The following is a 12,646-nucleotide window of genomic DNA, read 5'->3' on the forward strand; positions in this document are numbered from 1 at the left end:
TTTTGTGGATGAGTTACCACTTCTTGGATTAGATTAGAAACAAATTACCTTTGTATGTGGAGATTCTAATGCCAGAACATAGTCCTCAGTTAATGGTGTTATAGACCCTGTTTCATTGAGTATATACTCAGCTGGCATCTCTAAGATGATAAAAAATAAGCATAAGATAGGTACATGTTATTTTACCACATGTAATTCATTATAAAAGATGTGGAAATTTATTTGTATGTTTTTTGAGGTGGATTTTACTGGGCTTAAAGTCATGATCCTCTAGGGTTAGCCCCCCAAGCAACTGAGATTATAGGATTATTTATATTAACATTAGCTATGTTAATATATTAATTACTGGAGTTACTATGTCTAGCTAGGTATATTCTCGGCCTTTTTCCTTTCAGTGTTGAGTTTGGCATCAATTGTGTGTCCTCACATAGTTTTTGTTTTTAAGCTATGAGTGGATCTGTTCAAAGTGTTTCTCTCATTTGAATTAAAAAAGTTATTGAGCTAGGCACTGTGGCACAAGCCTGTAATCCAGGCACTTGGGGAAGAAGAGGCAGGTGGTTCTTGGAGAGTTCAAGGACAGCCTGGTCTACAAAGTCTGGGCTACACAAAGAAACCAGGTCTGGAAAAACCAGAATACCCAAAAAGGATGGAGAGAATGATCATTGTTATAACGTGATCCCTTCCTTCCTAAATTTAACCTGGTGACAGGTTTTTTAGTGCTTTGAGAAATATGAGAACAAGTCCCACTCAGTTTGTAAGCAGTGGGAACAAATGTAGATGTAGAAACATTTTTTTCCATTATTTTCTCTAGCTTTTCTACTGTTTCATGCCATTGTCACTGTGCTTGCTTCCCCCTCATTTTACTTTAAGAAATGTTTTGTTTACTTCTTTATGCTACACTAAGATTTTAACAATAATAACAACAACACACACACGTATACACATACACACACACAAACACATTTGCAAAATTACAATCCGTTGTGATCCTCAAAGTGAGAGTCATGATGAGCAAACAGAATATATTTAGAAACTTGACAACTCATATTCATTGAATTTCAATGAAAAACTTAGCCTCATACGTTCTTTGTACATCTTGAAAAAATTTATTGTCATTTTCCTCCTTAAAACTTGTCTGTGCAATTTGGTCAAAGGAATATTAACAATACAGTTCTCTTTATGATTCCTGCACCTTTTTTCGTTAAGATTTTTTTTGTGTGTGTTTTAATAATTTGGATAATTACTGCATACTTTATGTTATAAGTGGATTGGCTTAATTGTGTCAATACTGTACTAATGGGGGAATACTTCTATTGTTTTTAAATTATAACATAAAAGCTTTATTTTTTATTTTCACTCATTCTTTGTATATATTAAAATAATCATAATTATGATACTTGCCTAGCTGTTTGTAAAAATACACAGTCTTAGGTGAGTTCTTTTGCTGTGAAGAAACACCATGACCAAGACAATTCTTATAAAAGAAATCATTTAATTGGGTCTTGTTTTAAAGTTTCAGAGCCTTACTCTATTATCATTGTGATAGTTGAGAGTTACAGCCTGATCCACAGGCAGAGAGAGAGAGAGAGAGAGAGAGAGAGAGAGAGAGAGAGAGAGAGAGAGAGAGAGAGAGAGAGAGAGAGAGAGAAAGAGAGAGAGAGAAAGAGACACCCCCCCCCCCAACACACACAGACAATGACAGAGACAGACAGAGACCGGATAGACAGGCACTGGGCCTGGCATTGGCTTTGAAATCTAAACACCTACCCCCCAGTGACACACTTCTTTCAGCAAGGCCACCCTTTCTAATCCTCCTCATCCTATCTAAGAGTTCCCCTCCTGGAACCCTAAGCCAATGGGGCCATCTTCTTCAAAACATCATACATATATCAATATACACATTTTTCTACACAATTGGTCATGTGTGATCACAGTTTGACATTTCATTATAATGATCCTGAACATCTGATGACGAGAGGTCCTTTAACTATTCATATACTACGTAGAGTGAACTTGAGCAGATTATTATCCAGTCAAACACTGGAGAACACATAGAAGTCATGAAGATCATGAGGGTGTACTTAATATGTAACTCTAATACTAAGTGGTAACTTTCTGGAAAAACCTAGAAGAGTAGTTCTGTAGATAATTAATATTCCTTATTAACATAGGTTTTTACTGCGAGCTTTAATGGGAATCATGCTGTTTCTCTTAGTAACTACTCTGTTTTGCGTCTGTGTATATCTGGCTACCCTGGAACTCACTGTAGACCAGGCTGGCCTTGATCTTCCAGAGGTTTGCCTGCTTGAATGATGTAATCAAGACATTCCTAATGTGAGCCATGGTCTTTTATTTAGATAGAAATGTGTACACATTTCATTTCTTGTTTACTTGCATTCTCAGTGACAGAAATAGAAGGTGACTTAGTGAGCCTTGTTAATTCACCTTTTATTCCTTTACAAGATTTCTATTGCTCTTTTCTGAATCTTTGCCCTGAGTTTAACTGTTGATCTCCTCTAGGCCTTTAGATGCTCTGGAAAACATCAGGAATGGATCAAAGGAAGAATGAGAGCATTGTCCCTAGCATCACTCAACTGGAAGACTTTCTTACAGAGCACAATTCTAATGTTGTCTGGCTTCTTGTTGGTAAGTAGAATGTATTTTTAAAAATACTGTACTTTGTGCATATTTTAGTAACTGTCAGGTTTTAGGCAGTGGTTGACTGTGTCTCATCTTAACCTGTGACACACTACTTTCTCCTTTCTTAGAAAATAGTTATACATTTAAAAGAAATGGGCAATTCATTATTAAAACAATACTTTTTGTGTTTTTCCTTTTGTATATTCATGAATAGGGTGTCTTAAAAATATAAATCTTATAGATGACAACTTCTCATGACTAGTTAAAATTTGACATCATCTACTGTACCATAATCAGTGACGTTCTTCAGTAGTAAGCTATTGTTATAACAGTCACTGCAGATATTTGGGATAAAGTAGCCTATTTAATGTGCCTTTGGCAACATTTCCTGCATTCTATTACTTTTGTGTGTGTGTGTGTGTGTGTGCGTATGAGATGTGATATACATGTGTTTTGTGGAGTCTAGAGGTTGACATCAGGTGCTTTCTCAGCACCATATATTTTGAGACAGATCTTTCGACAAACTTGGAGCTCATCACTGACCAATGTGCTCTTGGGATTCTCCTGTCTCTGGCTCCCCAGGTCTGTTTAACAGTTCCGTGGTGCCATACCTGGCTTTTATGTGGGTGTTGGAGATCCAAACTCAGGGTCTCATGCAAGCCCTGTACCAGCTGAGCCATTTTCCGGGCCGTGCTTCTTTGAACATAGAGATCATTGATTAAGAAACCATTTTTCTCTAAGTTGAAAGAGGCGTGGCTCAGGTAGTAGCTCTGGCTCTGGCACCTGTAGCCTAAACAGGAATGATGTGAATGTGGTGGCAGCAGCTTGTGAGCTGCTCACCTGTCCCTTGAGCTGAGCTATTTCTTCTTACTGGCTCTGTGTTCCAGGCTTCCTTCTGCTGGGAGGGCAGGCCTTGCCTGGGAGGAGTGGAAGTGCTCTTAGGATCTTTGCAGAATACTCTGGGGATGGTTGGGATGCCCAGCATGGAAGAAATACAATAGTTTCAGTAGTGAAGGAACAAAACTTTGGGACTGTGCAGAGAGAGAGGTGGCATTGTGCTCTGGACATCATGAGACATGGGCCAGAGGAACATCAGGCCATCAGGCCCCCATAAGACTTTGTACTCTACCAATTTCTCTTTCCTTCTTGTTTATATTTCTCTTATGTATCATCTAATTCAATTTAGTGGATCAGTTTTATTCTCTTTCTCCCTCTTAATTTTGGCTTTCCTTAAGAACACAGATTGGCCAGGGTTTGTGGGTCTTCCTGCCTCAGTCTCCTAAGCACTGGGGAGGCTTTATGTTGTTGGTTACGTTTCCTTACATTTTTTTCTGTCTCCATTTCACCATTAAATGGAGCTGCCTTGTACCTTTTATCTTTACTGTTACATCCCTCTGTTTGTTTCCTGTCTGTTGCTCTAATACTAACCATTAGTTTTACTTTATTCTTTTTTCCATCACTGTTCTTAGTAACTGATACATTGTTGCACACTGTATTTTTGTACTCACCCAAAAGTATTAGGGTTGAGGGCAATTATTTTAATTAAAGACTATTCTGTTTTCATAATACACTTGACTTGTAGTCAGTAGTGGTTTGTTCTCAGGTTGAGTCAGATCCAATGGGGGGAAAATGACACCGTAACCACATTACAACTTAGTTCTACTTGAATACTGCAAATATTTGCAATGAAAAAAAGATAAGGGTGATTTAAAAAATCCAACCAATGATCTAATCCCAGATGCTTAATTCTCCATACAGAAATGCAAGAAACATAAAAAAGCAAGGCTGCAGTACACATTTGCAAATTCCTAATTGTGCAGTAATAGCCTCCAATGAGAGAAAGGATTGAACTCTCAAGGCAGTCAAATTTGTGGACAAATGGATTGATCTAGAAATTATCATAATGAGTGAGTTCACCCAGAAGCAAAAAGAGACAAACGGTATATACTCACTTATATCAAAACACTAGTCCAAGGGATACGTACCATGAAAATCTTTACTTACCAAGAAAGTGGGTCAGAGGAGAGGATATCCGATTGAGACTTTAGGCAAGAGTAGCATGGAAGAAAGAGGAAATAGTAGGACCCATAGGGTCCTGGAAACCTACAAGAAGAACTTTATGACAGGCAGATCTGGATCCTGGGGTCCTCCTCAAACTAAGGCACCAGCCAAGGAGAATGTAGGCAGTAAGCTTCAAACCCCTACCAAGACCTAGCCGACGAACATGATATTCTCCACCGTTGAGTGGAGAGTGAGATCTGACTCTCATGCGAACTCTGGTGCCCCTTTTCTGACCGTGTCCCCCGGATGGGGAGACCTGGTGGCACTCAGAGGAAGGATAGCTAGTTACCAAGAAGAGACTTGATATTCTGAGAACATATATAGGGGGAGGAGGTCTCCCTCGGTCACGGACATAGGGGAGGGGAAAAGGGGAGAAATGGGAGGAAACGGGACGGGCTAACAATCGAGATGTAATATGAATAAATTAATAAAAAAAAAGGATAATAAAGAGCGTTCAGTGAAATCAAAGAGGACATAAATAAAATGAATGACCTCAAAGAGCACAAACAGTTGAATGAAGTAAAGAAGTCAATACAGACATAAGAAAGGAATTCCTTAGATTCATAGAAGTGCTGAAAATAAATCAGTTTGAAAATTTCAATAAATTAAAAATAAAAAACTTAGAGAAATCCTCACCCATAAAATAGATCAAGTGAAAAGTGAATTCCAGTGCTTGAAGGCATGATAGATGGATTAGAACATTCAGAGACTAGTCAAGGTGAAATAGTAAGAGAGTGCGAACAGAACACACACGAGGTATGGAATACCGTTGGATGGACAGGTCTGGGAGTTATGGGCAGAGGAGAGGTACGAGAACAGTACACAGAACAGAGAAAGCATGCTGGAGGCTGTAAAAGTGAAGCACCAAGGTCCATGTAAAGGCAAAAACCTGTCAGAATAATTAGTTATTTTAGTTCTCTTAGCCGAAACTGAAGGCAGAGGCATGGGGCAATGCCTTCAAGTTCTTGAAACATTGCACTTTAATCTGATTAACACCTACACTTTAAAATTTTATGTGTTTATTTATGTATTTATTGTTTATTTGTTTGTCAAATAAATAAGAAAAAGAAAGTTATGTAAAAAAGAATTAGCTTATGACTTTAAAATTGCTATTATTAAATTGTCAGAGTATAGATTCCTATATGGAAGTAAATCTTATTTTTGTTGATTTTTTTTTTTTTCTTTTCTGAACAGCTACCATTTTGTCTTGTGGATGGATTATTTATCTCACATACTACAATTCTCGGAATGTTGGTCTTATTTTAACACTGGTTCTTAACAGATTGTATAAGCATGGCTATATCCATATTGGTGAGTATGTATAACACTTCATTTCTTCCATGTTACCATAAGATAATACATTATAAATTTATGTTTTATAAACAAATAGTAGCTTTAGAACATTGCTTTTGGTTCATGAGTTTGAAGTAGTCAGTGTATCTGGCTTTTCCTGTAACATTCCTTAAATAGCAGTGAACTACTGTTTACCCTGTTCTTAATACTTAAAGTATTTCTACAGTAACTTTTTGGCTTTTTTATCTCTTACAAAAGATGCTTATTAGAAATATTTGAGGAATTAAACATACTTAAATCAAAATTTCCTTAGAATTTGCATATTCAATATAGGTGTGACTTTTTTTTTTTTTATAAAGTTGACACTTTAAGAATCTATAGGTTGACATAATTTTGTGTATTTCATTTTGTGGCCAATTTTAGTCCATTTCTTGCTATCAGTAGAAAGCGTGCAAGTGGATGGGAATTTGCATTAGGAAGCCATGTTCCTTGAAGTGGAAGGGTTATTAGGAAGAATGGGAGGCAAGGCGGCCGGATACAGCCCCTCCTCGTATTCAGATACCTCTTAATGAGCACGAGTAAATCTTCTCTGAAGCATAAATGGTCTTCTTTTAATTTGGGAAATGACTGATGCAGACAGGTTAATGGAGAAAGATGGTGAGTTAGATTCTGTTTGGGTATGTGCAGTAGCTGTTTGTAACTGAAGGATTTACCCATATGAAATGGTTACCTATGTGATCACTTAGCAGTCAGTCCATTAGTGATATTTTTGACTCTTTTGTTTTTATTGGGAAAAAATGAAGAGAGATTTATAAGAACTGCAAGTATATGGAGAAAAGAATGGGAAAAGATTATTAAATTAAAGGCTAAGATTGTCTAAGCTCTAGTGCTCTTCTGTGCATTAAAAGAATTGCTGTAGTTAATTACTATTTCTTTTCTCTGTAACAGGTTCCTTCTCTTTCTCTGTTCTTTCTGGAAAAGTCATGGTTCGTGAAATATATTACATTACAGAAGACATGTCTATTAGGTAATGAGAAATAAAAAGAGACACAAACAAATGTGAATTATTTTAAAAATGATTTTATTTAATATAACTTATGTATTCAAATATGCTATAAATTAAAAGTTTTTTTTCAATAGTGTTTAAAATTATTTTTATCTGTGAGTTAATTTGGTTTAGGTTTATTTAGACTAGCAAAAACTTTTTTTAGCTAGCAGTTTATAGAAATGAATAATTTCATTTGTTCTGTAGCTGAAAATTGAACCATTGATTTACATGACTATTTCAATGTTTGTTACTTAAAATAAGTGTCAGGCGCATTGGTGGCTCTTATCAGTGAGCTCCTTTTTCAAGGTTAGCATATGCAGGTGTGAAGCAGGTGTTGGCACCTACAGTTTTGCTGTGAGAATGTAAAACTAATCTGAATATAATAGGGAACAATGACATGACTAAAGTGTTTCCTGTAGCCTTTGAAGAAAAGCTTACTATATTTTTATGTTTTTTCAAAATTTGAGACTTAGAAAAATTTTTGGGTTAATTGAAAGGAACTGTGATTTGGCATTGTTTATACCTCATTTAAAACTGGGAAACAACTTCTATGGTAGTCTATAATTATTTCTAAATCAAGTACAAATTATAGTTACAAAGCTGAGAGTGAATCCTTTTAAGGCATGAGGTCAAAGGTCATTAATAGATATGAAAGAGTATCTTTGAAAAATTTCCCTCAGTTTAATAGCACCCTTTTTAAGATTTACCCTTTAAATTAGAATTTTCATACTTAAAAATGTTATTTAAAATACAAAGTCTTTTTGTTATCTCTTCACTTTGCTGTAACTGTATTCCAGCATTATGTTTTATCTAATTAGAAAAGTTGAGTGATTTATATGTTATACATAATAAAGCTATACAATTTTATCAATTAAATAAGCATTCCTTTTTAATTTGGAGTTAGGCAGTCTCTTTCTTTTTTAACTGAAAGATGATGACATAAGAACAAGTAAAGCTGGAGGTAGAGACAGGGTGATTCCAAACAAGTCTGAAGCCAGTCTGGGTTTTAAAAAGTGAGTTGGGTTCTTGTTTTTGTGCTCTGTCTTCCTTTAGGATTCAAGATGGATTCATTATTTTTCGGTGGTGGAAAATGTATAACCCAAAGCAGAAACAACATGGTAAGTTCTTACTTTTACACATATTGAAGGTATTTAATCATATAACCAGAATTTTCCTTTATATGTATTTAAAGTTTCACAGAATAGGTAGTTTTAAATAACTTGGCATTTACAAAGCTCTGATTGTATGTCTTGCTTAACTTACTCCATCATTTTACCATTTATTCGGTCACTTCTCACTATGCTACCCATGTTTCTAGCATCTGTAGACTATGTGGGGCTGACCATATTCTGAGTAGAATGGCTTCCCAGCACTCTAGGCACCTTTCTAAGGTATCCACAGTCTTCAGCGTCTCTTTAGTCATACTTGGTATGTTACCCATCTTGGTCTTGACCTTCTGGACTCAAGAGATCCTTGTGCTTCTGTCTCTCTCGTAGCTGGAACTGCATGTGCCAACACACCTCATATGACTAGTGGTGGTGATTACTTCTATGTTAGCATTCATAGGTCTTCTTTTGAGAAATAGTAGGTCTCTTGTTCACTTCCTAACCAATTGTTTTCTACCTGCTTGAGTTTCTTAAATATTTTGTGTACTGTCTTTATCAGAGGACTTTTTAAAAATCAGTTGTGTGGTTTGAAAATAATTGCTCCTAATGAATAATTTGTATCTTCTGTTAATTATTTCCTTTGTTTTATGTCAAAATAAAGGTATTTTATTTTTATCTTTTTTTCTTGTGTTTTTTGGGTCAAGTCTAAATATCAGTACCTGAACCAACGTGATATTTAGTGGTTACTGTTCTGGTTTTTTGTTTTGTTGTTGTTGTTGTTGTTTATTTTTCCTGGTAGTTTTATGATTTGGGGTTTTATAAGTCTTTAGGCCATTTTAAGATGATTTTTTTCAATATGGTTTTGAGATTCTGCATGTGGATTTATAGTTATCAATACAATTTATTAAAGAGACTAGTTTTATCAACGTCTTGGGTTCATTTCTAGACTCTCGTGTGGTCCTGTTGGTCTGTTTGTCTTCTTTGCATCAGTATTGTGCTATTTTAGTGGTAGTCACTTTGTATCTAGTTTAACATTGAATACATGAGCTATCTGTAGCTTTGTTTTTGTGCTCATGATTTCTTTGGCAATTTGGGGTCTTCCGTAGTTCCCAATAAACTTTAGGATTACTTTTCCTTTAGCTGTTAGCTTTTTAAAAGAGTTAATTTATTTATCCACCTTACCTCCTGATTGTCACTCCTCCCTCCTTTCCTCCCAGTCTCACCCCCCCCTCCTTTTGCCTATCCTCTCTTCCCTGCTTCTCAGAAAAGAGGAGTCCTCCACCCCCATCAGCACATGGAGCTGCATCAGAACTGAGCACATTCTCTTCCACTGCAGCCTGGTGAGGCAGCCCCACCAGGAGGAACTGATCAAAATGCAGGCAAAAGCGTGTATGTCAGAGATAGCCCTTCTCCCTTTGCTAGGGGACCCACATGAAGCTTGAACGCTTATGTGCTACATCTGTGTAGGGGACGAGGTCCAGTTTACACACAGTCCTTGGTTGGTGCTTCAGTCTCTGCAAGCCCTCCTGGGCGCAGGTTGGTCTTCTTTGGGAGTGGTTGAAGGCACTATACAGCAAGCCTATAACCAACATTAAATTAGATGGAAAGAAACTTAAAGCAATCCCATTGAAATCAGGGACAAGACAAAGCAGCCCACTCTCTCGGAATCTCTTCAATATAGTGCTTGAAGTCCTAGCCAGAGCAATAAGACAACTACAGGAGATCAAGGGAATACAAATTGGAAATGAAGAAGTCAAACCAAGTATTGTTATTTGCAAATAATATGATAGTGTGCATAAATGACCACCAAAATTCTACCATAGAACTCCTACCGCTGATAAACACCTTCAGCAAAGTGCCTGGATACAAAATTAACAACAACAACAACAACAACAACAACAACAACAACAGCAACAACAAAACTAAATCAGTAGCCCTCATGTAAAACAAAAACAAAAACAAAAACAACAAACTGGCTGAGAAAGAAATTAGGGAAACTATACCCTTCACAATAACCTCAGGTAATATAAAGTATCTTGGTGTAACCCTAACCAAGCATGCCAAAGACCTGTATTACAAGAACTTCAATAATCTGAAGAAAGAAATTGAGGAAGATATCATAAGATGGAAAGATTTCCTATGCTCATGGATCAGTAGGATTAACATAGTAAAAATTCCCAACTTACCAAAAGCTATCTACAGAATCAGTGCAATTCCCACAAAATACTAACAGGATGCTTAGCTGCTATCTTGATTAGTGTTTTCTTGCATGGAGAGGCACCATGACCACAGCAGCACTTACAATGGGAAGCATGTAACTGGGGCTTGCTGTCAGTTGCAGAAGTAGTTCATTATCGTCATGTCGGGGAACATGGTGGCATGCTGGTAGGCGTGTGCTGGAGAAGCAGCTTAGATTCTACGTGCATATCTTAAGGCAGCAGGAAGAGAGGGACTCTGGGCTGGGAGTGGGCCTGTTGAAACTTCAGAGCCAGTGACATACTTCCTCCAACAAGGCCCACCTCCTAATCCTTTCAAATAGCACCACTCCCTGGTGACCAAGTATTAAATTTATGAGCCTACTGGGAAAATTGGAGTTTTTGAAGTGACTATATTGACTCTGTAGATGACTTTTATTAGCAAAATTTTAACAGTATTCTAACCTGTGAATATGGAATATATTTTCTCCTAATAGTCAATTCCTTTTCTTCGTGTTTTACAATTTTAGGTGTCTAGGAGTTTAATTCCTTTGGTTAATTTAATCTTAACTATTTATTTTTTGGTAATGTTGAAATTGTTCTCTTGAAAACTTGCTATTAGTGTGGAAAAATGTGAATGGTTTTTGCATGTTGAACATCTTTAATCTTGTAACTTTGCTGAGTTCATTCTTTCAGTTTTGAGTTTTTGGTGGAGGGGCTGGAGAGATGGGTCAGTGGTTATAGAGCACTGTCTGCTCTCCCAGAGGTCCTGAGTTCAGTTCTCAGCAACCACATGGTTGCTCACAACCATCTATACTGGGGTCTGATGCCCTCTTCTGGCATGCAGGTGTACATGCAGATAGATCACTCAAACACAAAAACAAACACATCTTTTTACAAAAGTTTTTTTTTTGTGGAATAGTGAGGATTTTCTAACTAGAAGTCTGTGTTGTTAGCAAACAAACAATTTAATGTCTTTCTTTCGTATTGATGCATTATTTTTCTTTTGGCTTATTGCCTTGGTAAGGAACTACAGCAATTCTGAAAATACAAAAGGGTAGATATTTTTGTCTTCATTGAGTCTTAATGGAAAGAATTCCACTTTTCACTGCTGAGTTAATGTAACTATGAGCTTAATCTATTTTCTATATACCTTTTAAGGGAATTCTTTATTATGGAAGTTAATGTTCTTAGCAGTGTGCTCATAATCACAGAAGTAAAGAGATGTGACGTAGCAATGTAGAGTGTACTGTTCATTCTGTATGTATTATGAATCTTCCATGATTTGGGACCAGAGTTTTAGAATAAAGTAGTTTTAGAATAGTGATATGCTGGAACATAGCGCTGACAAAATCTAAGTACTATTAGTAGATCATGTGATTATTTGTAACATGGAACATTTTAATAGTGAACTATATTCTCTAGTAGGAATTTATAGCCAAGATATTATTGCTGACGTAGGGTCAGGTTCATGTGCTTTGACAGTTACCCAGTCAGTGTAGATGGTTGGCGTTCCTTGACAGAAAACTTTCGAGTCTAGCTGGAGCATGGGCCTGAAAACAGTGGAAACTATTTGGACTTCCCAGGAGATGAATTAAAGACTGCCTCTTGGTAAGGCCAAGATTTTCATTAGAAATAGGAATTGTTTGATTTGAAGAAAGAGTGATGTTCAGGTCCAGAAATTCTTTGCTGTAGATGTTTTTTGGAATAATTTTAGCCAGGAATACACTGAAATTTGTTGGTTGTTCAAGATAATCATACGTTAGTAAGTAAGTAAGTAAGTAAGTAAATGAATAGAGCAGAAGGAAAGAGATATATTTAATGATTTTTAGCCATAGTATTTGTTGTAACTTATTCTCTAGGCTATAAAATTAGTTGTTTGCAATAGTTAGATGTCTGTAAAAGACATTTGTCATTGTTTTAGTAGTTGTAGGCGTGTACTCCAGAGTATGTGCTTGTGAGGCTTGTCTTTGAGTACTTCCAAGTCCCTGTGTGAGCACACCTATGTATGGTGTACATCTTTGTGTACTTGCCTCTTTGATAGGTATACTATTCATTGTTTGTCTGTCTCTATGGATCTGCTTTTAGAACTTTTGACTCTGTATGTATCAGGGTAGGGATGAAGGATAGAGGAGCAAGTGTTGCTGTATAGAGCATTTCTGCAAATTATAGGAGGCTGGTGGCATTGATGGAAAAGATCATGGACAGAGACCATGTGTAAGCATGGATGTCAATCTGGCTTTTAAACTTGATTTACTGTTAGAAGTCTGGCTTCACTATTGTCAGTGCAGGGAAAACAAATA

The 12,646-nt window shown here is 36.6% G+C and overlaps 1 protein-coding gene across 2 annotated transcripts in view; it reads left to right on the top strand.

Moving 5' to 3' along the window:
• The first annotated feature begins 2,543 nt into the window (after positions 1-2,543).
• The window catches only part of Bltp1 (bridge-like lipid transfer protein family member 1), a 174,508-nt gene continuing 164,405 nt past the window's right edge, over positions 2,544-12,646 (top strand). For both annotated transcript variants that reach the window (XM_051157074.1, XM_051157075.1), the window contains exons 1-4: positions 2,544-2,646; positions 5,896-6,012; positions 6,943-7,021; positions 8,096-8,160. In XM_051157074.1, coding sequence (XP_051013031.1) covers positions 2,550-2,646; positions 5,896-6,012; positions 6,943-7,021; positions 8,096-8,160 — 358 coding nt within the window. In that variant the 5' untranslated portion in view covers positions 2,544-2,549. The remainder of the gene's footprint in view (positions 2,647-5,895; positions 6,013-6,942; positions 7,022-8,095; positions 8,161-12,646) is intronic.

The sequence above is a fragment of the Acomys russatus genome, chromosome 15 (assembly GCF_903995435.1).
Source record: "Acomys russatus chromosome 15, mAcoRus1.1, whole genome shotgun sequence".
NCBI lineage: Eukaryota > Metazoa > Chordata > Mammalia > Rodentia > Muridae > Acomys > Acomys russatus.